The sequence below is a fragment of the Rhipicephalus microplus genome, chromosome 3 (assembly GCF_043290135.1).
Source record: "Rhipicephalus microplus isolate Deutch F79 chromosome 3, USDA_Rmic, whole genome shotgun sequence".
Classification (NCBI taxonomy): Eukaryota; Metazoa; Arthropoda; class Arachnida; order Ixodida; family Ixodidae; genus Rhipicephalus; species Rhipicephalus microplus.
In genome coordinates, this window is record NC_134702.1 from 212,021,758 (window position 1) to 212,048,095 (window position 26,338).

The following is a 26,338-nucleotide window of genomic DNA, read 5'->3' on the forward strand; positions in this document are numbered from 1 at the left end:
TTGTTCCTGTTTCGGTTGCACCACATCCGTCTCGTTCAGTGTATCTCAAGCAAGTGCAATCTTGTCAGAACCTCAACACAGCACAAGGTGGCCCTATAGGCTAAGCCTTAGCCTTGTTCATAGCATCCATGTGCTATATTAAATATAGCTTTTCAATGCTCGCCTATCCCACTATGTTCTAACAATGCAGCGCCTACTTTTTCTTGTCCAAACAAAAAACAAAGGCAGATCCCACGTACTGTGAGAATTGCTGAGTTGTGAAGCACAAGTGAGAAAAGTTGATAGGTCACTTTAAAACCAGCGCAACATGACAAGGCGGACGATTGTAGTACACAGTAAGCACAAGTAGAAATGTTATTCCCACTCACGTATCTACATAAGATGCAAGTATATTATATAAGTCACGTAACGACAGCACCACTAACGTTTGCAATACCAGCACCAGCAGTGATAGGCACAAAAAATTATGCCGTAGATGATTTCAATGTCATAATCACTATGTTTGCGCCTGGCGTTTGTGCTTGTTGTCCTTTCACGTCTTGTAATACCAAACTTGGTATATATAAAGCTAGCGAAACATTCACGAGCACATCATGAGCCTGGTATGTAGTCATGTTTCTACATGACATGCATGACATGATTATCATGTTTGCACCAGTCATATACCTCCGCCATCTATTCACGTGATGTATGTAAAATAGAATTTGGTATATGTGAGACAAGCGAAACGGCTGCGAGTGCACTATGAGCGTAGCATGAACAGTAGACTCCGATTAAACGGAACCTGAAGGGACCAGTAAAATGTGTTTCGATGAACAGAAGTTCTGTTTACTGAGAGATGAACAAGGGCGCACAATGCAGGAACGACACAAATCTTGTCACAAGCATCTGTTCCACTTAAGCAGCTGTACCATTAAACAGATTTCCATTTACTGAGAGTTTACTGCAGTCATGTTTTACCTGACATATATGTCATAATTATCATGTTTGGACGAGTCGTATACCTTTGTCGCCTGTTTGCATCCCGTAACACCAATTTTCGTGTATTTGAAGCTAGCGAAACAGCTGCGAGCGCATCATGAGAGTGTCATGTAGTCATGTTTGACATGACACGCATGACATGATTATCTTATTTGCACTAGTCGCGTACCTCCGTCATTCAATCACGTCTCATAATACGAAGTTTGGTATATGTGAAGCTAGTGAAACGACTGCGAGCGCACCATGAGCGTAGCATGTAGTCATGTTCTTACATGACAACCATTTCATGATTTCCACATTAGGGCTTATGTCACTTATGTTTGCCATGCAGAAATGTCATACCATACCAGTTTTGCAATATGTCATGTGAATGAAACTACCACAAAAGCAGCAAGACCATGACATGTAAATTATGACGTTCATTTCTTACATGTCATGATTTTCAGTTTTGTATTTTAGACATTTAGATACAATGGACCATTATTGAGCCTAAGGTTATTCTGTGTATTACGTGAACACAGTGAAATTCGCTTTTAATGGACCAAGATGCAGCCGATTCTTGGCTAGAGTGGACGAAATCAGCAGCATTTTTCTTTGAAATTTGGCGCATAAAGCATACTTTTGTCATGTTGACGCGGCCTATTAACAGACTTGACCACGCCACTCTCTGCACATTACACTCTAAGAAAAAATGGAGTGTAATAGTTCTGCTACACAGCAATAATTTTTATCTGACTTTCTCGCATTTCTTTTCTTGAAAACCCAGTGCTGGCTACTTTCCTGTCATGAATGCTTTGTCACACTGAGTCACACTGATAATGTGTCTGCCACTCACGACCGCAAACTATCAGAACCGTGGTGATAACCACAGACCTGAACTTAAGGAACGAAAAAATAATGTATTAGGCACCTATAATAGGCCCTAAAAACTGCCATTTAGGCTTAAATAAACATTAAGAACCATCTTTTAGGCATGTATAGACACAATTCATAGTTACTTCAGTAGCGTAGTCAGGACAAATATTCAACTTTTAAGAAACACGGCAGGCAAATTTTGTGCTTTCGGAAAGATAAATTTTTTTTTTTTTCATGAATAATATTAAGATGAGAATAAGCATTTGAAAATATATAAGCGAAGGCCGAACTAGTTTGACATTGTGGGAAAGTCTATGAAAACAGTGACAAAACACCAACATCTCAAGGTTTTTGGGCTTGAATTGTGCTTGCTTTCAGTCAGCATTTGCTTTTATGTGAAAAAGAAAGCTCAACGTCCACTGAAGCTAGTGAAGCGTACTTGTTATGTAGCACTTTGAATGTTTTATTGGCATCCGGAATATTTGAATCAGCACGGCTCGAAACATCAAACACTTGCTTTAGCATATACCATCCGGGATTCTTTCCAAGGCAGATTTAAGTTTTGAGGCAACCCTGTCAGGGACCAGTCTATTGGGGACGGGCTGAACCTTTTCTGCACATCCAAAAAATACTGGTTGTCTTTAAGCTTTCCCTTTAGGCATTGAAAGCGATAGCGTTCCTGTCCCTGATGCATACTTCCACCACTTAGTGCATACCTTTGTTGCATGATGTTATTCAACAAGTTTCAATTGTGGGTTACTATACAGTATAATTGATAAAGTTGAAAGGGGCTTCTGTCAGTGAAGCTTTCACATATGGCTGCATACTGTGTAATGGGTGCATGCGAGCTCACAGATACAGATATAAAAATAACAAAATGAATCTGTGTGCCCATGGTATGACCGCAAAATTCATGTTAGTTGTGTAAGAAATGTTGCGAGCTTCATGCTTATGCGTGCTCAAAGCAGACACAAAACTTAAAATATTTTTTACCTTTCCAATGTCTTCTTCCCTGCTTTCCACACGAACTGTTTCTCAATCGAGGGAGTAGTGCTGTGATCCACTGGTCCATTGCCTGCCAAGGACACTTTAAACGGCTTCTTTTTATTCCGCATTACTCGGCAGACTTTCAACAGCTGCCGTTATGAAGAACATAAATGTCAATGATTCTTACATGTAGGCTGTAGGCGACAGCGCTAGCCTCATTTTGTTTCGGCTGATTAGACTATGTTATAGCTACACTGCACTCTAGCCTCCCAAACGCAACTGCCGTGCTGCACTACTATCGAACTTAGCGAAAGGGATCTTACAGGGGCAGGGATTACACTAGCATTAGCCTCTCCTTGCTTTGCGACAGTACACTATAGCCATGCTCACGCAATCGCTAATCTACGCTACTCTCAAACCAAGCAACAAAACGGAAGCCTTGCAGGGGGGCCCACTAGCGCTATAGACGCTAGCCTTACTTAGCCTCGCTGGTGTACAAGCCCCGCTCACGTAAAGGCGCGTTCATAGAGCGACGTCATCAGATCGTTGGCAAATGTCACATGCGTCGGAGCGCACGTTGGCTGTGGCAGTACGTCGACTCATGACCTGTTTTCACCAACACGACACAGCGTATGCGTGCGTCGTCACTACATTGAACCATAATCGCACCTTACCAGAAGTTGAAAATATGAATAAAAAAACAAAAAAACAACTAGCACGCTATGCACGTGTTGTCGGTAATATGACGGCACCAAGTGCTTCTTGTTTTCCTCCATATTAAAAGCTCATTCGAGCAAACGTGTACTCGAGTAACGTGAAAAGACACTTATAGGCACTGAAAAGCTGATATAGGCACAAACCTCAAAATGGGCACTTATAGGCACCTTAAATGTGTGATAAAAATGTTTCCCATCCCTGATTTCGTTTTTATATATTAAATAAGCTCGAAACCGACTCCAAGAAAAAATAGGCATTTTGCCTAATGTTCCGGTCTTTAGCGATAACTAGAGGCCAGATTTATAGGCACTAAAAACCGGGTTTTAGGTGCCACAAATAGGCGGGCAAAACAATGTTTTATGCTCCCAAAATCGTAAATATAAGCACAATAAACTTTGACTAAATTTAAATTCTCGAATAAATACATGTGGTATCTGTGGCTACGACAGGAAAGAAAACAAAAATGCTTTAGTTTATGATGATACAGAGGCGGAATGGTTAAGCATAGCCATGCAATTTTTTTCCCGCAGGGTTCGCAGAATACGGTCTCTCGATTTCTATTCCAGCATGGTGAGTTGAGTGTACACCTTCAAATACACATGCTTCTGGGTCTCTCTTTTCGGCCTGGCTGAGAAGCTTTACACATATGCAAATAGCCAGAGCGCAATAGGCCAAGAGGACCTGTTTGCCTCGTATTAACTTGGTTCAATTTTATTAACACAGGTTCAATTTTTCTCTTGTCTAAGCAAACCTTAAAGGGCGCTTATGCAAGTTTGAGAATTTCGAGGAACAAAGAAGGATACATGCACTGGGCGCTCATGATCTCATCTGCCAATATTTGCAGCGCTAGCGCGCCATAAAGAGGTGACAAGTCAGACTGAACACCGCTTGACCTTCATCTCACGGGTGTGCGCCCCAACATGGTGGAGATAATGGAATGGTTATGCATACGTCAAAGTAGTACATGACACTGCGAGAAGTCCGAGACGTGTGAAATTTGTGCAATCTGTCGCCTGAATCAAGGTTGACAGAAACGTTAAAACACACAGACGAAATCTATGTGCGCTATTGTTTTTAATGTGGTATCGAGCGAGGTTCGAGACTAAGTTGCCTCCATTTCGTTTGCGTTAGTGTTCTCGCCGTATTCTGATCATGCTTGTGCCAGCATTCACAACGCTTGGGGTGTTTTTGGTGCATCGTCCCTTAGATGAGTTCTTGCGGTGCAATGCTGTGTATCGTGGTAACGATACATGATCCATGCCAGCCTCTCCAAATGTGCGCGCACAGAGAGATCCACTCCACAGAAACAGACAGTAAAATACAGAGAACGTCAAAACGACAGAACAACGTTTGCGTGCACGGCCTGGCTGGGGCATGTCATGTGAATGTACCTCATGCACGCATTACGTGCTGATGCGTCCGCATTCTGTGATCATCAAGCTACGAGTTGCTCCGATACCAAATAGGGCAGGGAAGGAATTAGACTTGCGAAATGGTCATGGAGCGAGTGGTGGAGGTTTCAAAATCACCTCCTCACATCGTGTTTTCGCAGCTTGTAATGAACCAATTGAAAGAAATCTAGGGACACAAAGCTGTTTATTGGGTATGCAACAACTTCCACTGCCCAAGGAAAATTTCTCATGTGACCTAGTGAAGCGCCACTTAAGTAAATGACAAATAAACAAAAAATCTGCGGATATATTTTTTTTTCATCTACACATTACTTTCGCTTGATGATACTTAATAGTTTTGCACTCGTTCGTGATCATCCTGCCGCTGCACAGAAGCACCTCCTGCTCTCTATGCAAGCGAGAAACTGCCGCAGAGACGCTGAGCAGGCTATACGACACGTATGAATACATGTGTAGAAGCTAATCGACCTTCCTATTGGCTAAAATGTCTTAAGGCTTGACAGTGCAGAAAGTAACCTATGAGATGGAGTACAGGTTGCACCACACAGTGTTCTGAAAGCTAAATTTGGCCGGGTGATCGGAATACTAGACTCGAGCAGCACTTGAAAATAAAATTTGATGTTATATAGCATTTAATAGGCATCAATTTTAAAAACACCCATTTAAGGCACTTAGAGCAATTTAGGCACCAACGTCCAAAATAGGCATTATAAAATAGGCAATATATCGGCAAAATAGACACTATAAAAACACTATAAAAGCTCTTCTTACCCTCTAATTCGTGCTTACCCTCTAATGGCACGATAGGAATGCGAGAAACAAAATACTAGGCATTTGCCTATAATCCAGTTTTTGGTGATAACACAAGGAAAGTACTCGAAATAGATGATGATTATTGTTGTGTGGTAGAAACACCTACCAAATACTCGACTTTTTTTAGAGTTGAACTCTAAGCCGCAGTAATTTTAAATTGCAGCTCATAACACTTCTGGCTTCCGGCAAAGCCAAGTCTCCAGCCAAGCAAGTCTGAGAGTACGTTTGTCCATTATTAGGATGGCTGACGAATGACTCGTGCTTCCAGTGGAGTTAGCCTGCCTTCAGTTTTTAGCAACCGCTGTGTGGCGCTCGCGACCAACACTGCGGAGTTCAGTTCAGACTGGCACGGTGGATAGACGTGTTTTTGAGCGCTCCTGATCGACTGCGCAGATAAGTGGTTTTGCATGTTTTGAGCTTGCCGTTATAATTATTAAGGCCGCAGTTAAAATCTTTGTAGCACTTATTACATTGTACGGCTTTTTCGGGGGTCAGTCACCAGGTATTTAGTAGTTTGTTCGTGTGTTTCTTTGTTTTTTGCTCTTGCCACCCTGTGGGGGAGGTGCACGTACATTGAACACACAAAGTTTTGCAGTAGAGCTCAGACTTTCTCTTTTCCATAGGGCAGGGATCGTGTTTTGTAATTATCAAGTGAGACAATTCATAAGGGCAATTGGTGTCAGAAAGACATGGTTAAAAATGTTGTAAAGTGTTCAGGATGCGGGGTGGGTTTGAAAATGAACCCAAGTGCAGAAACGAATAGAGAGGAGGCTGACGCCAAGTGTAGGCAATGTGAGGTCGAAGAAAAAAAAATGGAGAAAATGATGGTTGCCCAGAGTGAACTACTGATGAGAATCACTGAACTGGAGACACGATGGCGACAAAGCAAGAGAAAACGAGGGCTATAGGAGAAAGGCTGAAGTCTGCCGAGGAAGCACTAGCGAAGGTGAACAAAGGAGCAGCCGATGGAGAGAACAGAAGCAAAAGTGCAAGCAAGTTCGGAAAAAACAGGTTCAGCTGGTACAGTGGTTGCAAGACTCAGCTTCAGCGAAGTAGTGGTGGAGCTGGGAGGGGACCAAGCAGCCGGCGTCAAAGGTGCAAGTAACCCCCAGGTGCAGGAAGCTCCAGCTGAAAAGTCAAAGCATGTGATAATCGCCGGGGGCTCGAACTTAAAGCGATGCGCAGAAGCAATCAAAGAGAGGATAGGAGGTGACAAGAGCGTTGCAGTAGGGACGTTCCCAGGACGCAAGCTGGAAGCCGTCATGAGGCAAGCGAGCGCAAAACTCAAAACTGCAGCTGATAGACGAAACCTCGTGATAATTTTAGGTGGTTTAGACGATGTCTTAAATGAAAATGCAGCAGGACTAGCGACCACACTGGCGAAAGGGGTCGATGAGATGCGCACCACTTCTCAAGTATAGGTAGTGATATGCACGATACCGGAGGTATCGGTGCGTGACGGCAACCTGCAAAGAGCGGTTGTCAACGCGAACCAAGATTGATTGATATGTGGGGTTTAACGTCCCAAAACCACTATATGATTATGAGAGACGCCGTAGTGGAGGGCTCCGGAAATTTAGACCACCTGGGGTTCTTTAACGTGCACCCAAATCTGAGCACACGGGCCTACATTTCCGCCTTCATCGGAAATGCAGCCGCCGCAGCCGGGATTCGAACCCGCGCCCTGCGGGTCAGCGGCCGAGTACCTTAGCCACTAGACCACCGCGGCGGGGCAACGCGAACCAAGAGATATGGCGGATGAGTCTAATGAAAGGTTTTGAGATGGTGGAAATAAAGAGAGAGGTGCTTAGGTAGGGTGGTTTTCAACGAGACAGTGTTCACTACGACGGGTGACTAGGTCAAGAGGTGGGTTGGCGACTTACAGGATGAACAGTAGCTTCTTTGGGGGGCACGCGGACCAATACGATTCCAAAGTGGCACAAGCATCTAAGATAGGTAGCGTCGGGGGCAGAAATAGACGTAGCCATGAGGGCCGAGCCACTTCACACATAGGGTATATTAACATGCAAGGTGGCAGGAACAGGCTGAAGTGGGAAGAGATAGAAAAACAGCTAAGGAATGAGAGGCCGATGGTATACAGTTTTGTAGAAACATATTCTTATGCACAAGGAGGACCAGGACGTATACGGCTGAAAGGGGCCGTTTATTTTGGTCACGAAGAGAAGCGCCGGATCAGCCAACAGGTTGATGACCGCAGTGTCGTCGTCTTCTTTCTTCCTCCAGCTTCGGGCAGCCAGCACGTTCACCTATCTTCATTTTCTTCCCATGCATGCGCAACATTCCTCCCCTTGCAGACAAAGCCCGCCGGGTGAGGTAATTGATTCACCTTGGTGTGTACAACTTTAGTCGAGCGACATGAACTGCTTGGGTTTTAACGGCTCTTCTACCACTTCTTGTGAGGTGAGCTATGGTGTACGTGACTTCCGTGATTTTGTTGAGAACAACAAACGGTCTGTCAGTGGCCAAGAACTTTTGGCATAACCCGGGTCTTCATACTGGAGTCCACAGCCACACTAAGTCACCTGGGTGGTAAGTTACAGGCTCGTGGCGAACGTCATAGCGTGCCTTCGATTTTTCCTGTGACGCCAAAGTGCGTAGATGAGCAATACGACGCGCCTCTTCTGCAAGGCAGAGGATTTCGGTGACTGAGAGGCTTTCGTGCGCCGAGAATGGCAAAACTGTGTCGAGTGTGTGCTGTGGCGGTCGTGCGTACGTCAAGAAAAAGAGGCTATAGCCTGTTGTCTCGTGCTTAGTGGTGTTGAACGCGTACGTTATAAATAGTAGCACGTCATCCCAGTTCTTGAGGTTGAATGCCACATACATAGAGAACATGTTTACAATCGTTCGGTTGGTGCACTCCGTGAGCCCATTTGTTTGCGAATGGTATGGCGACGAGTGACGAAGGCGGGACTCACTTAATCAAAGCAGCTCTTCTACTATATCTGCCGTAAATTGTCGCCCACGATCACTGATTATCACGTGAGGTGGGCCATGTCGGAAGATAACGTGCTGCAGCAGGAACACAGAGACGTCGCTGGCAGTTGGGGTTGATATAGCCGCCGTCTCGCAGTAGTACGTGAGGTAATCGACGCATACAATTATCCAGCGAGTGCTCTTAGCCGACTTTGAAAAAGGGCCCACAAGGTCAATGCCCACCTCTTGGAAAGGTGTGCTTGGAGGTGGCAAGGGCTATAGAAGACCAGCCGGAGCAGTAGATGGGCGTTTGTGGCGTTGACACTGCGTGCAGCTGGCCACATACGCCTCGACTGATTGTCGCACTCACGGCCAATAAAAGCGTTCCTTAGCACGGTAAAGCGTCCGCGCAGAACCTAAATGCCCGGACGTAGGATCGTCGTGCATAGCACCTAAATCGCTGTCCAAAGGCTTTTCGGCACTACCAGGAGGAAACGTGCACCAGTGCTGGAAAAGTTCTTCTTATACAGAAGTCCGATGTGTACACAGATATGGCATGCCGTAGGAGCTGTGCAGAGCGATGATAGCCTGGTGTCCTTTCGCTGTTCATCTTTGAAAGTACTGAGGTCAGGAAACTTTGGTGACACAGAAGCTACGAGGTAGTCGAGGTCATCGGTGTCACACTCTGTAGTGCTCAGTGGCATGCGCAAAAGGCAAGCTGCATCGGCGTGTCGTCGACCACTCTTGTACGAGACTATGAAGTTATACTCTTGGAGCCGAACTGCCCAGCGAGCTAGACGGCCGCAAGGGTCCCGAAGGTTGATGAGCCAACACAATGAGTGGAGGTCGGTGATGACTGTAAAAGGGCATCCATATAGGTAAGACCGAAACCGCTGAATCGCAAACACTACCGCAAGGTATTTTCGTTCTGTGACAGTGTAATTCTGCTCGGGCCTACTCAAGGAGCGACTTGCGTATGCAATCACGTGCTCGCGGTTACCATAACGTCGAACTAAAATGGCACGAATCCCTATGCAACTGGCATCCGTGTGCAGTTCTGTTGGAGCTGATGGGTTGAAGTGTTGATGAACAGGCCGCGACTTCAAGAGGAACTTCAGTTGACGAAAAGAGGAGTCGCACTCCGGAGTCCACTCGAAGGGAGTATTCTTCCGTAGAAAACATGTCAGCGCATACGTGACATTGGCAAATTTAGGTATAAAGCGGCCGAAATAGGAGCAAAAGCCAAAACTGCCGAGCTCCTTAACAGAGCACGGCGCACTGAACGTTTCAACGACTGCTGTCTTCTGGGAATCTGAACGGATGCCATGCTGATCAACTAGGTGTCCGAGAACAAGGATTTGTCGGTCTCTGAAGTGGCATTTATTTGAGTCAAGAACAAGGCCAGCGCTTCTTATGCAAGTAGGCACAGTATCCAGACATGAATTGTGTTCGCTAAAGGTGCGGCCAAAGATGACGACGTTGTTGAGATAGCACATGCAAATGCTCCACTTCAAGCCACAAAGAACAGTGTCCATAAATCGCTCGAACATCGCTGGTGCGTTGCACAGTCCCAATGGCATCACGCTGAATTCGAAAAGGCCGTCAGTGGTTACAAAGACTGTCTTTTTTTTATCTTCAGAATGCATAGGAATTTGCCAGTAGCCCGATCTTAAGTCTACAGAGGAAAAGTAAGAGGCCAAATGTAGACAGTCTCTGGCTTCATCAATACGTGGAAGTGGCTACACGTCTTTTTTTGTTACAGCATACAATCGGCGATAATCGACGCAAAATCTCCAGGATCCGTCTTTCTTTTCAACGAGAATTACTGGAGCTGCCCATGGACTTGCTGACTCTTGAATGACTCTGTTTTAAATCATTTCGTTCACCTGTTCATTATTAATCCGCCGCTCGTATGGCGAAACACGGTATGGCTTTTATCTAATCGGATTGGCCAAACCTGCAAAACAATATCTTAGGGACATGCAACAACCTCCTAACAATCCGGACTATGCGTGGGAATATTGTAATAGAACAGAAGGCAGCAGAAAGGGGGGTGGTATTGGGGCATTCATTCATAAAACTACAGACTGGCAAAGGGTGAAGTAGGAGTGCGAAGAACATTTATGACTAAAAGGGAAAGTGGCAGGGCAAATGACAATCCTTAGTTTGGTGTACTTGTGGACGGGAGCAAAGGCCTGAAAGAAAAACCAGACAGTAGCAGAGTGCATATCAAAGGACATTGAGGAATTTGCAGGAGAGTGCAAGATAATTATACTAGGAGAGTGTGAAGGACAAATTACAGGGGAGATAGGAAGGCTGTAGTCGACGATAGATTACGCATTGATGTCACATAGGATGTACGATACGCTCAGGGGAATGCACATAGATGCATTACCCTGAGCCTATCAGTGCTCATATTTGCAAGGTGTTTCAGCGCGCGAACAAAGGAAAAAAGGACAGGGTAGACAGAAAGAGCGCTGACTTCCAATTAACTTTATTTCGCAGAGTGGCAAGAATTTATACGTCTAAAAAGGAAGATTACAGAGCATGAATGTAATACCGTACGTGCACGACGTCTCACACAGGCTAAAAAAGATTGCTCGAGACGCCAACGTTCTTGTTGTTTTTTCAGCACCTGAAAAATTGCAGAAGCTTTGCAAACGGGTAAATACACCTCGCGCAACTTCTGCCGCGTGCTCTGTCGCGCACAGGACATGCTACCTCCCATGCGCAGTGGGAGTCGTATACTTAATTCCACTGACGTGTGGGTGCGTCTATGTCGGCCAAACCGGCAGGTGCATAAACGACCGCCTGCGAGAACACCGAAACAATGTGCACAATGTGGCACAAGGGCATCTTGGCATTCATTGCCGAGATTGTGGGTGCACCCCCCTCTTTGATCAGTGCTCTATATTGGCAAGGCACAGGGTGCAAGTTACCCGAGAAATTATCGAAGCAGAAAAAATACACGTGCTGGGAGATAAATGCGCAAGCACTTCATCGGTTGCTTTATCCCAGGCTGAACGCGATTACCTGGCTGGGCTTTGAGGCATTAGAGGACCTGTCACACGTGCTGTTACTGGTGTGTAGATTGGGCTTGTTTTTTACATTCATGCTCTGTAATCTTCCTTTTTAGACGTATAAATTCTTGCCACTCTGCGAAATAAAGTTAGTTGGAAGTCAGCGCTCTTTCTGTCTACCCTGTCCTTTTTTCCTTTGTTCGCGCGCTGAAACACCTTGCAAATATGAATACGCACCAACTAGCCCAAGCTTCCACTCCTATCAGTGCATTCCAAGCCTCTTTTTTCGTAAGAGCAGCAAAAGACTGGAATGGCCTTCCTCTCGCCGTCTGTGCCATCACTAACCCATCCATGTTTGCAGAAGCCATAAAAAACTCCATTGTATAGTTCTCTTTTTTTGTTATACACCACCCCTTATGTAACAACCCTACAGGGGGTCTTTAAGGGAATAAAAGTGAAGTGAAGTGAAGATGAATGTGGCTCCAGAAGTCTGGGTAGAGATCACAAACGTATCGAGCTAAGTTTTGAAGAGCAGTGAAAGTGAGGAGACAAGATGAGCAAATACAGGACATTTTTTTTCCATGAAGGCAAATAGAAATAGCTACTAAACGAATTGAGAAAGTAATCACTGAGAATATTAAAAGAGCATGGACATACACAAATCTAATTAGACTGTTTCAGCTAGAGCTTGCTAAGGCACGCGGCAAATCACCCCGGGAAAGAAGACACAAACCCAAGAGATGGTGGGAAGAGGAAGTTAAGAGAGCCATAGCAAAATGTCAGGGAGCCTCTAAGGAACACAGACACGCTAATCAGTGGGTTGAATCAACAGATGATGTTCAAAGAAAATGGGACATCTTTCTAAGCTGTAGAAGGGAAGCATCCCTTCTGATCAATGAAAAGCTTAGAAGAAAGGGGGCTCAGTGGGTGGCAGAAGTACATAAAAAGGATAGAAAGGCAGCTGTGAAATTTTGGAACCATATAAACTCCCGAAGAAAGGAGACAAGCCTAAAGCAAAGGTTCATAACTACAGCTCAAGGTGCTAGGCTAAAAGGGGACGAAGCTATTGAGTGTGTAAGAAGAGTGACAGAAAAATTGCAACAAAGAAGTGCCTTATGCACCACAATAGACAAGAATGAATTAAGTGGTGCAATGGCTCCATTTTCACAATGAGAGTGGGAAAGGGCTGAGAAGAAGGTTCCTAGTAGTACATCAGCAGGCCCAGATGGCATTCAAATTATGCTGATAAAGGCATTGGGTCCGAAGTCTAAGCAGACTTTGAGAGAGGCAGGGAGCAAAATACTATTCAATAGTGAAGTCCTCGATGAATGGAAACTTAGCAGGATAAGCATGGTCTATAAAGGAAAAGGGGACAAAGCTGACATCAACAACTACCGTCCTATAACAGTGACATCAGTGGCCTACACACTGGTGATGCAGATTATAAAGGAAAGACTGTAAGCATGAATAGAGGACGAGGGGGTGCTGGGGGAACTGCAGAATGGATTTCGGAAACACAAGAGATTGGAAGACAATCTGTTTTCACTGACGCAGTGCATCGAAATAGCAGGAAAGGAACACAGGCCCCTGTGGCTAGCATTTTTGGATATCAAGGGAGCACACAATAGTGTCGTTCAAGAGGACTTGTGGGGAATAATGGACACACTAGGTGTGGAAGATGGAGTCACTAATCTTTTAAGGAATATATATAAAGGTAACACGGTAGTTATAAAGTGGAAAAAACAGGTATCCAAGCCCACAGAGGTAAAACGGGGCTTAAGCAGGGGTGTCTTCTGTCACTCTTGTTATTCATGATGTACCTACAAGGATTAGAGGCCAAATTAGAGGGAAGGAAACTTGGCTTCAATCTCTCTTTCGTCAAACAAGGAAAACTCAATGAATAGGCATTATCAGCATTGATGTATGCAGATGATATAGTGCTAATGGCAGACAACAAGGAAGATTTGCATAGATTGATGGACATCTTCTGTAATGAGGGAGATAGGTTAGGTTTCAGATTCAGTAAGGAAAAATCAGCAGTCACGATTTTTAATGATAATGAAGATAGTGAGCTTAGAATAGAAGAGGTCACGCTACAAATAACAGATAAATACAAATATCTGAGCGTATTAATAAGCAATGGGGCCGAGTACCTATGGGAACTCGAAATATACGTGACAACTAAAGGTAACAACAACGCGGCGGAGATGAAAAACAGGGCACTGTGGAATTACAATAGGTATGATGTTGTGAGAGGAATATGGAAAGGGGTCATGGTTCCTGGTTTGACGTTCGGCAATACGGTCTTGTGCATGAGATCAGAAGTTCAAGCAAGATTATAAATTAAGCAAGGAGGAATAGGTAGGCTTGCCTTAGGAGCTCACGGGAATACACCAAATCGGGGAGTACAAGGTGGTATGGGATGGACATCATTTGAGGGCAGGGAAGCTAGCAGCAAGATAAAATTTGAGAAGCGATTGAGAGAAATGGGGGAAAAACGTTAAGCTAGGAAGGTATCCAGCTATTTGTACATGAAGAATGTCGATACAAAATGGAGGAAGCTAACTATAAAATTGATGTATAAATACTTGGAAAACAGCAGAGGGCCATACCAAAAAGAATTATCTGTTAAGAATAAAGTGAAGGAAGCCGAGACCGATATATGGAGAATTGGCACGATTAAGAAGTCCTCACTTGAGATCTATCGAACTTCTAAGCAAGAAATTGCCAAGGAAAGGATCTATGATACTACTTGGGGTAGTTCTCTACTGTTTGAGGCCAGGACGGGAGTATGGCGAACCAAAACATATCGAGCCAAGTACAAAACGGTAAACACGGTATGCCGTGCATGTTGGGAGGAGAAGGAAACTGCCAAACACTTGATAATGTTATGTAAAGAGCTTCACCCTATAGTTCAGGATAATGGCGCAGAGTTTTTCAAAGCACTGAGGTTTAGGGACAGGGAGGGCAAAACAGACATTAAGGGGGTAGAACTATCTAGAAGAAGGTTATCTGATTGGTGTACTGCAAAGTACGAGGGCTCAACCTCACTATTTATAGGAAAAAAATAAATCTTGTTTTCAGTTCACTAAGTATTACGGCTTGGTAGCGTCAGCCACCGCCCAATCTAAAAGGTACAGCCATATCAAGCCATCCATTTATCAATCCTTGATCACGTTTCTTACTTGTGACCCATAGGGGTGCGTCAATCGAGAGTTTTTGTGATCTGCAACTATACACCCCTGTTTCAGAGGCTGTGCAAAATGTCGAGCTGTTGCACTGCCCACCATAGGTGTCGCTAGCCACTGACACTAATAAAAAAAGAAGCAGGGAAAGAATGTGACAACTTATTTCTTTCTCATGCAGCAGGCATCTAGTCTAGGAGGCATTAGTTGATCATTCTAAAGTTTCAAGCAGTTCCAAGTGTTGCAGCTGACTAAAATATGGAGCAAAGTGATTGCATCATTGCTTAAGGGAGCTTGTGAATCTCTTATCACAACTTTCTTTTCGATGCAAGCGTAATTAAACTGTTATTGTTCATGTTTTATGTTGGATATTCATCACTCATGGTGGTAACGTTGCTAGGCACTGCGACGTTCAAAGTTTTGACAGTAAAACATTCTGGTCTTCCCAGCAGGTGATTACCACTATCAGATTAGAATACTGAAGAGAAAAGTGCCTTAGAGCTGCTGTTATGATCAGCCTCCGCGGCTTGAAACCGTTTGGACGCTGGAAATGAATTTGGCAAACTCTGCCCTGTTTTATTCCGGCGCCTCTGCTCGACTCGACTTCTCCCTGATGCGTGGTTCGTTCCTGGTCTTATGGGCAGACTCCCGATCACACCACTGCTGAGCTCAGAACTCTCGAACCAATTGTGGACCGCCCAAAGAGCGGCGGAGGCTGTGAGGAGGCAACAGTTTTCAGTGACCAATAGGCAGCCCCATTTAAGCAAACATGCTTTTCTGTCCCCACAAACAAGAATTTATTTCAAACTGATCAACAGAGGTGGCTGAAAAATACTGCAAGAACGCTTTTTTGTAGGGCCACACTTTGCCACTGTGCAAAGACTGCATAGTGTCTTTGCACCTGCTGTAACAGCCTTCGATTATCAATTAAAATTTGCACTGCAATTTTGTTAATGACACTACTGGTGATTGAAGTCTTTCATAATAATGCTGTCGATTACATTCAATATGTACCAGCGGAACTAGCCTCTTTTTTATTGCTGAACGAAATCGACGGGATTGTCAAAATACGACATGCAATGCCCACCTCCTCCCCACCCTCGTTTTAATAAAAGTAGACAGCACCATAATTCTCTCAAATAAAATACTAATCCAGATTAATTGTACATTGAAGCTATTTTGGATAGTTTTTTAATGTTTAAAGAAAGCTTTTTCATGAGTTTGACATTCAGAGTTTCTGTTGGGCTTCTGATTAAAAAGGTCAACTAGGTTAGAATGGACATGTCAATGTACAATGTACAATACTAATTTTCTGTATGTACTGTCATTTTTAAAACATTTAAAACAGAAAAGCTATGCAGCTGCATACTTCCTTTTTTGTGTTTTCAGGTGGACTCTCAAGGTCAAAGCTTGCCTTGGGACGATTCCAGTTGTCTTCTGGCAAATAACACATTTCCCTAATTCGTGTTCACAAGCATGTGCCCCCACCTAAAACATTCTTCGCGTGAAAGCTAAGCTGAGACAGCGTTCTTATTTCAATGTTTTCTAAATCCCATTGCTACAAACTCAAGTCATCACACTTTATGTGAGACAACTAAAAAAACACAGTATGGTCATGCACCTTGCTCGCTAAATCAAACAAAAAAATCACAACTGCCTTTGTATGTGGCTATGAATATGTTAAACTGCAAGGGAAACTTCAAAAACGGACCATGTAACATAATTTCCATAAACAGCAACGACACCACGAACTATCAAACATAAAAGCAGAATCAGTAATCAAAGAGTGTTCGGATCTTACTGCCACTTCTGGTCCCAACATCTCAAGGTATAAGATGATATTCCAGCCGAAATTAAAATGTTTCCCCCAATTTCTAAGACTTAGTGTGAGCAATGCTAAGATCTGTATCTGCCGGTTAAGCTTTTCAGCAACAAGGCCTCTCTCCAAGACTTCAGTAATTCTGATATTACGACCTAAACAACTATAAGCTTTGCACCTGCCAGATTCTTATAAGGATGGTAACTCTCCTCCTCTCACTCAATCACAGAAATTAAATATGCTGCTTTTCTCAAGGACAGTTTTCCTGCTGGCTGCGGAAGGTCACTTGCTGACACCCATCAATATAAAAGTATTTTGTCCATGCTTTGTTTTTTCAAAAATTTCTTCCACTTTTTGGTCATTTAAATAAACATATAAATCTCACTCACATTTCTTTCTTCTCACAGTGGTGATCTATATGAGCTGAAATGTTTCAGAAGGATGACAGCCTAAATTACGAGAAGTACGTAGCAATTAGCAAAGATGATGTCACGATACAAGACACAACACACAAAGGGTCCTTACATTGTTTCCACTTTTAAATTCTTCAGCTGGAATGACTTGCAGCTCACACACGCTATGTTCACCAACTGTACCATGACCTGCGAGAAGAAAGGAGCATTCAACAGAACAGTAACGAGAAACTTGGTGCCCTAGCTGCTTGTAGAACCTCGCATATTATCAATGTCACTGTAACATAATATCAGCAGAAGTGTTAACTTAACATACATGATGGAGACACAGAAAAGCATTGGGGCTGCTTCAATTCGTGACCATTGGTAGGTTGTCAGACCTTAACATAAAGCATCGAAAACTCCTTTGGAGACAATGCAGATGAAAGAAGACATGCTAAATTTACGTGCACCACGTGCACACTACCTGACCCCTGCAAATTTTTCAGCAACAAATGAAGCGTGACAACAAAGCTCTCAACAAGCTGAGTGTACTAGCATAGCAGACCTGCCGACACAATGACAGCGATAGATCTTGTGGCCCTTTGCCCTGCATTTTGAGTAAAATACCACAGTGCAGATTCTGCGACATTTAAAAGAAAATCTATGTAAAGTCATAGCTGTGATACTCGATTGTGGGACAAACATGCCCCTTCCCATATAGCTCTTCATTCTATGATGAACTACTAACCACATGCATGATTTATGCCAGTTAATACACAGTTAAACCTGTCAAAATTATCTATTTTTGCGCATCTCCTACAATGAGCAAGTGCTGCTTTTTTTCCAATTATATGGAGTTATACACACAAGAGGCAATCTCGATTTTCTTTTATTCAGTTTCAAAGCATTCTCAAACCCAGACCCAGTAGTAGTGACCTTGTAGCACGCAGCACACAGTGTATGTGGGTTGTAATAAAAAAAAAAACTAGAATTTATTTATGTGCATTTACCACACTCCTTCAAACACACAAGAGATTACCTATATGTCAGTGCCTAGAACCATTTGGCTGGGCTAGAGGCCCAGGTTTCAAATATGCCAGTGTAAGTGAGACGTTCCAGCAATGCAGTAAGATACAAATTAGTATTTAGCATGTTTACGTGGTTATTTTACTAGTAAAATAAATATTTATTCAGCAAAGCAAACAGTCAATACACAAAATACAGTACCAAATAAAGGAAATTGAGCTAAATAACCAGCAGCAACAAAAATAGCACATGTTAACCAGATAACAATATAGCTTCAAAAGAGTCATTTCAGAGCATCAGGAATAACCAATACCACAACGTAATGTTCATATCAATACCAAGCTTCTTAATGACGACGCACTAGATTACAAAAAAAGGTAGACTACTATTGTTTAGCATGTTACTGTTGCTAATTGTTGGAAATAGGAAAAAAATAACAAAAGTAAAGCCGGCTCGATAACAACTGTTGGAGCTCCTATTGAAGGAGCTGCTGACTTGATAAGAAATCTCTTAAAAAAGATTGAACAAAATGTCCACAACTATAGAAAGGACACTAAAATTTTTTACGAAAAAAGTGAACTTGGTTAAGAAAGAGAGATTGCAGTACCCTACGAATGATGCGTGCTTTTCAGCCAACATCCTATCAAAAATACTGTAACCAAATGATCAGGCTACTATTTAAAAAGCTGAAGCCGAAGCTTGAAAGCAGGAGACCTCACCTTTGAAACGAAGTGCACTTTGAATTTCTGCAAATGTAGGTAGGTGGGAGGGCTTGTACTGTTTTCAATTTGTGTATATACATAATAAACTCATGCCATGAAGTATATGGAGCAATTTGTATCGTAATCAACACGTATTTCGCGACTAAGCAGTATTTGCACATCACAAATAAAGCAGCTGTAGATGAGTTATTAGAGATAACTAATTAACTATCATTGGTGAGAATCAGTGAAGTGTGTGCGAGCTGTAGACACAGCAAAAACAGCGAATCAGCGTCAGACCGGCCAGCAGACGTTATGACAAGTGTAAAGACGTTTATTGGACAAACTTAACGGACAGGCGGAAGATTGGAGATAGCCACAGGACGGGGAAGATGGTGGCGCTCGAGCGCCGATCTCGTGGTGCCTTTCTCCGTGATGATGCTTGTTCTCTGGTGTTGTCATCAATCCATCATTCATTATAACTGCCCCTGTCACGAAAAATGAAGCCATCCTGGAGTTCTAACAGGTGGGAACAAACAGGTTGAAAGTACGGCTTCAAGCGGTCCACGTGAACAACATTGTTTCCATGCTGACGATGGTCACCGAACGGCGTAAGCAATACAATGGTGTAACGGGCAATGTGCACTCTACCATGAGGTATGGACCATGGTAATTTGAAAGTAGCTTCATAGACAGATGAGATGCACAGGGTGGTACATACAGCCATACAAGGGTCCCAGGGGCAATTTTTGTGGTAGGAGGGTGGTCGTCACCACGGGCCTCTTTCTGGCGTTGCTGGTCGGCCATAGTAAACTGCTTTGCTAGTTGGCGGCATTCTTCGGCGTGACGGGCGGCTTCGGACACGGTCATGTACTCATATACATCTGGTGCGTATGACAGCCAAGTATCAGTTGTGTGCGATGGTCGACGTCAGTAGAAAAGAGAAAAGGCCGGTGGTACTTGGGTAGTGGTGTCGTACGCATAGGTCGCAAATGGAAGAGCCCGGTCCCAGTTCGTTTGGTCAGATGCAACATGCGTCGCGAGCATGTCACCCAGGGTCCAATTAAACTGCTCAGTCAAGCCATTCGTCTAAGAGTATTCATCCGCTGTACAATATGGCACTGGTGGAGAAGTGCTTGAATTACGTCGGATATAAATACATGGCCATGGTCACTGAGGAGTTCGCGAGGAGGGCCATGACATAGCACTGAGAGTTTCGTTGGGCTCACTGCAACTGTAACTGTCTAGTAGCGCCTTATTGCCTCTCTTCTACCTCTAAAAGCTGAATCCTTATCTGAAGTGTATTTGTTCCATCTGTTCAAGTTCCATCTCCTTCCTACCCTATTTTCTTTAAAACTCCAACTGCTGTTTCCGTGCATCTACTTCAGCGTTCTCTTGGTTCCTAGCATGATGCTCTCATTTCTTTGCCTTCTAACCCCGTTCGCTTAGCCTACTCTTCTTCCCCTACTCATCTAGTCGCTATGCATCTGAATCACACCACGGTGTCAGAGTCTCGTTTTGTCGCAGATGCCAATTGTCACGAGACTATTTGAATTAACACACTCGCGTGTAGATTCATTACTCAAGCAGTGATACAAATGTCACCCAGAAAAGATGAGACTTGTACACATGCACACAACTCTAAATATATTTACAAGACAAAGAACTATTTCGTATAAAACAAACCACTCAACACTCGAAATCAAAGGTTCGGAAATAACTCATCATTATTGAACTGAATGGGGCAAACGCTCAAGAGTTGTTCGAAAGCATAAGTGCCCATGATGAAGGCACGAACACCATTGAGAAGAACATGCGCTGGCGTTGGAGGCAGGTGAAGTTGTGGCGACCCTCGACCACCGGCGAATTGCAGATGGATGCACTCTGCGAATAGGGGTCAAGGTTCGGGCGCTTGTCGACGTTAACCAGTTGAAGACTGTACATGACGGGCAGCTTCTGGTTTTGTCTGGCCAACGCTAGATGATGAGAATGTGGATCTGGCCAATGCCAGATGCTTGGAGGAAGGTTGGGCACATGCCGAGGTCAGGGCCTGCAGCGGCCATTGCACAAGAACTACGCTGGCCGGTACTCCGCGCTCTGAACACCTTCTTCATTCCGCCACATCTCGACGATGCCTCGGCCATGTTTCATTCTTTTTTCGTGTTGCTTGCAAAGCAGCGTGGGTGCCCCTCATTGGTGAATTTTCTCTTGGGGCACTTCATGTGCCCAGTCTGTACATTGCCTTCTTCATTGAATACATGATGACGGCTTGTGTCTGCCCACTCAGTTGTCGTCTTTGCTTTCTCACACCAGTGCATTCATGCACATTTCAAAAACCTCACTGATTGCACTCACGCAATTTTGAAAATTCGCACTTCTTACCTCATGTCACGCCATCTTGCGGGCTACAGTCACCAAGTTTAGCCTCACTAGGGCTAAATATTCTGACTTTCGAGTGTGAGAGGGGGGGGGGGGGGGGATTTGTTATGCACGAGATTTCTGCCACTGTTGCCATTTGCAAGACGGCATCGCCCCTGTATAACATATAGGTGATCGAATAAGACACAACGGCAGGAATCCGACCACACATTGACTAAAGCATACACACTGATTCGGAAATATAGAGCTTTTCTTTCAGGGTCATGTGTCCATACATAGTTACTGAATTAATTCCCCCTGCATAAAAATATACTTCAGACCAATTATGTCTGAGTCGCTCATGAATACACCTATTAAAAAGACGGAAAAATATGGGACGAAGATAGTCATGTGTGGACTGTGAATAGAAAGCCTTGGATTAGCTAGTTGCCAAGTATAGCAGCGCCACCCATCAATTACAAAAATTTCAGGCAAAAGCCACTAACAGCGCAGCGTTTAAATAGCTGTCATGTTAAGTAGCTAAAGAAATCCTGATCTATTGTTTTGGAATGAAACTGTTATACCTTGAGCAAGATAGACATAAATCATGTAACACAAAAAGGTATCTCATTAAAATTAAACAATGTTAGTCGCCCATGTACAAATTTGTATAGGGCTTTACTGCTTCATTATATAAATATATGGCAGCTAACTAGATATTGTATCAAAATATTGCCACGTTCCATTTCCCAAGTTTTTGTTATCGTCCCGAAACACCGCACGATTCTCAGCGCAAACCGCGCCTGCAGTTTTCTAGAAGGTTCCGGACTGTAGTAGATCATTTCGATAAGATCACGCCCACTGTGCGAACGGTACAGATTGTTCTGGAACCGACTATTCCGTCACGCTGACCCAGACATGCCTGAGGAGAAAAAAGTTTGTTTCCTCATGCGAGGGGTCAAACAGGAGCTCTTCGCGGGACTGATGAGAAACCCACCGATAACCGTCCAAGAATTTGTAGCCGAAGCGACTACTATCGAAAAGACCCTGGACATGCGCACCAGACAGTATAATTGTCGCCTGACTGCAGACTGCGTTGCTGCTCAAGCCAGTAACTCCGGAGACCTGCGTGAAACGATCCGAGCGATCGTGCGGGAAGAGCTGCGCAAGCTGTTGCCTTCGGCACAGCCTCAAGTGGATTCAATTGCCGACATTGTGCGAGAAGAAGTTCGGCAATCGCTTCAAATTCCCCACGCACCGCTGCCCGAGCCGGAAGCTATGAGCTACGCCGCTGCACTGCGCCACAACGCTCCTCCCCGTCCACGCCAAAACGCCGCCCCATCGCACTTCCGTCGACAGACGCCACCGCCGCCACCACCCCCACCGACGTCATACCGTTCGCCAGCGGCCCAGCGCAGTGCACCGAGGAAGACTGACGTCTGGCGCACCCCTGACCATCGCCCGCTCTGCTACCACTGCGGCGAGGCCGGACACACATACCGCCGTTGCCAGTACCGACAGATGGGACTGCGTGGCTTCGCCGTCAATGCGCCGCGTCCACAGCCAGGAGAACGACCACGTGACATCGCCGACTACCTGACAGGAACTCGGTGGACATCACGAAGCTTTTCGCGTTCGCCGTCGCCCAGCCGCCGCACGTCACCGCACCACCGGCAGTACTCGGGCCCAACGCGGGGCCGGTCTCCTAGCCCGTATCCGGGAAACTAAGGGCAGCAACCGGTGGAGGCGCGGTTGCTGTGCGACAAACTACCGAAGATCCTCCTCCGACGACGACGCCGCGACGGAGCTTTCCGAACACAACGCCAACCAGGCAAAGCCCTGACGGCGAAAGCTCATTTACCGAAGGTGGCCTGACGACGCAGCATGGAAGCAGCGGAACAAGCCGACGCAGCTGTGACCCGACGCCACGCCCTAACTGTAATGCGAGACGGCGAACTAGCGACCTCGACGTTCTTATCGACGGCCACAGTGTGACCGCTCTCGTCGATACTGGAGCCGACTATTCTGTCATCAGTGGGTCGTTCGCCGGGAAGTTAAAGAAAGTTAGGACAGCTTGGAAAAGACCTGAAATCCGCACAGCCGGAGGTCATCTCGTAACGCCTGCAGGAATCTGCACAGCGAGAGTCACCATTAACGGCCGTATTTATTCTACAGACTTCGTAGTCCTACAGCGTTGCTCGAGAGATGTCATCCTTGGCATGGACTTCTTATGCCTCCATGGTGCTGTCATCAACCTAAAAACAAAGTCGATAACGTTATCCACAGAAGAAGCACTACCGCCGCGCACGCCGTCAGGACACCATGCCTTGAATGTGCTGGAAGAACAAGTCACCATTCCGCCTCGCTCAAGCGTCATTATTTCAGTCGGCGCTCCTAAATCACCTGACTTGGAAGGTGTCGTTGAAGGCAGTCAGCATCTGTTGGTCACCCGAAATATTTGCGTCGCAAGAGGAATTGCAGAGCTGCGGGGAGGCAAAGCAACGGTTATGCTCACGAATTTCAGCAATGAGTACAAACATGTGAACAAAGGAACAACGGTCGCATACATCGAAGAAATTGTCGAAGCCACCAGTGCTTTCGCCCTCGCCGATTCTGCGGAACCTGCTCAGAGGAACCAAGCCCCTCCCATAGCTTTCGACGTCAATCCAAGACTTCCGAACGATAAGCGAGAACAGCTCAAGGCCCTGCTCCTGCAATACGAAGATTGCTTTTTGTCGTCATCAAAAATTCGGCAGACCCGAATCACGAAACATCGCATCATAACCGAAGAAAATGCCAGACCACTCCGTCAGAGTCCGTACGGGGTTTCGACGCGAGAACGTGAGGCCATGAAGAGACAAGTTAAAGAAATGCTGCGGGATGACATTATCCAGCCGTCCAAGAGTCCATGGGCATCCCCCGTGGTGTTAGTGAAAAAAAGGGACCCTACGTTTCTGCGTCGATTATCGCCGCCTGAACAAAATCACAAGAAAGGACGTGTATCCCCTCCCACGAATAGACGACGCACTTGATCGGCTCCATAACGCCAAGTACTTTTCGTCAATGGACCTCAAGACTGGCTATTGGCAAATCGAAGTCGACGAAAGAGACCGAGAGAAGACGGCGTTTATAACACCGGACGGCCTCTTTGAGTTTAAGGTGATGCCCTTCGGCCTTTGCTCAGCGCCTGCAACGTTTCAACGCGTTATGGATACAGTACTGGCAGGATTGAAGTGGCAGACTTGCCTTGTGTACTTGGACTACGTCGTCGTGTTTTCCTCGAGTTTCGACGAGCATCTTCGGCGCCTTGAAGCTGTACTTCAAGCCATCAAGACTTCCGGACTCACACTGAAGCCAGAAAAGTGCAGATTTGCGTATGAGGAGCTCTTGTTTCTGGGGCACGTTATCAGCAAGTCTGGAGTTCGTCCCGATCCACGTAAAACAGCCGCCATCGCCGACTTCCCGCCGCCCACTGACAAGAAAGCCGTGCGCCGATTTCTGGGCCTGTGTGCCTATTATAGGCGGTTCGTGAAAAACTTCGCCCGCATCGCCGATCCTCTCACTAACCTTACCAAGGCCGACGTGGAGTTTAAGTGGGAAACGCCGCAGGAACACGCTTTCCAGGAGCTTAAACATTGCCTCCAGACGCCTCCGTTACTTGCCCATTTCGACGAATTCGCCGAGACAGAAATACATACTGACGCAAGCAGCGTAGGTCTTGGCGCCGTTTTTGTGCAGAGGGCTGACGGACTTGAAAAGGTTATTGGTTACGCCAGCCGATCGCTATCAAAAGCAGAAGCAAATTATTCCACAACAGAAAAGGAGTGCCTCACCATCATCTGGGCTACGTCGAAATTTCGCCCCTACCTCTACGGCAGGCCCTTCAAAGTTGTGAGCGACCACCACGCATTGTGTTGGCTAGCCACCCTGAAAGACCCCTCAGGTCGCCTCGCACGATGGAGCCTGAGACTTCAAGAATATGATATTACTGTCATTTACAAGTCCGGCAAAAAACACTCCGACGCCGACTGTCTCTCTCGTGCGCCTGTCGACCAACCGCTACCCGACGACCCGGATGACGACTACTTCTTAGGAACGATAACTACCGACGACTTCGCTGAACGACAGAGGTCCGACCCGGAACTTAAGGCCCTAATAGAATACCTCGAAGGCAGGACCGCCGAAGTCCCGAAGGTATTCAAGCGCGCACTTGCGTCGTTCTTTCTACGAAACGGTCTTTTACAAAAGAAAAACTTTTCACCGCTTGGAGCTAAGTACCTCCTTGTGGTGCCTTCAGCTCTGCGACCAGAACTCCTGCAGGCCCTTCACGACGATCCGACGGCAGGGCACCTCGGTGTTTCTCGCACGCTCGCGAGGATACAAGAAAGGTACTACTGGCCACGTCTTACCACCGACGTCACTCGTTATGTGAGAACATGCCGGGACTGTCAGCGACGCAAGACACCGCCGACAAGGCCAGCGGGACTTCTGCAGCCAATTGATCCACCTTGCCGACCTTTCCAGCAGATTGGTATGGACCTACTGGGGCCGTTCCCGACGTCGGCTTTCGGAAACAAGTGGATCGTGGTAGCTACCGACTACCTCACCCGCTACGCCGAGACAAAAGCCCTGCCAAAAGGCAGTGCATCCGAGGTAGCTAAATTCTTCGTCGAAAATATCGTCCTACGTCATGGCGCCCCGGAGGTCCTTATCACCGACAGAGGAACGGCATTCACTGCCGACTTAACTCAAGCAATCTTGGCATACAGCCAAACAAACCACCGCCGGACGACAGCGTACCACCCACAGACCAACGGCCTCACCGAGCGGCTTAACAAGACGATCGCCGACATGCTGTCAATGTACGTCGATGTCGAACACAAGACGTGGGACGCCATTCTTCCGTATGTGACCTTCGCATACAACACGGCGGTGCAGGAGACGACGCAGATATCTCCATACAAATTGGTCTACGGAAGGAGCCCGGCAACGACGCTCGATGCCATGTTACCCAACGTCACCGACGAAGCAAACCTCGATGTTAGCGAGTACCTTCAACGCGCCGAAGAAGCCCGACAACTTGCGCGTCTCCGTATCAAGAATCAACAGACGACCGACAGCCACCGTTACAACCT

General features: G+C 45.6%; 1 protein-coding gene across 1 annotated transcript in view; it reads right to left on the reverse strand.

The window, feature by feature from the left end:
• The window catches only part of LOC142803125 (caspase-8-like), a 46,926-nt gene that overhangs the window by 3,642 nt on the left and 16,946 nt on the right, over window positions 1–26,338 (reverse strand). Inside the window, exon 4 of the mRNA XM_075888228.1 lies at window positions 17,249–17,325. Coding sequence (XP_075744343.1) covers window positions 17,249–17,325 — 77 coding nt within the window. The remainder of the gene's footprint in view (window positions 1–17,248; window positions 17,326–26,338) is intronic.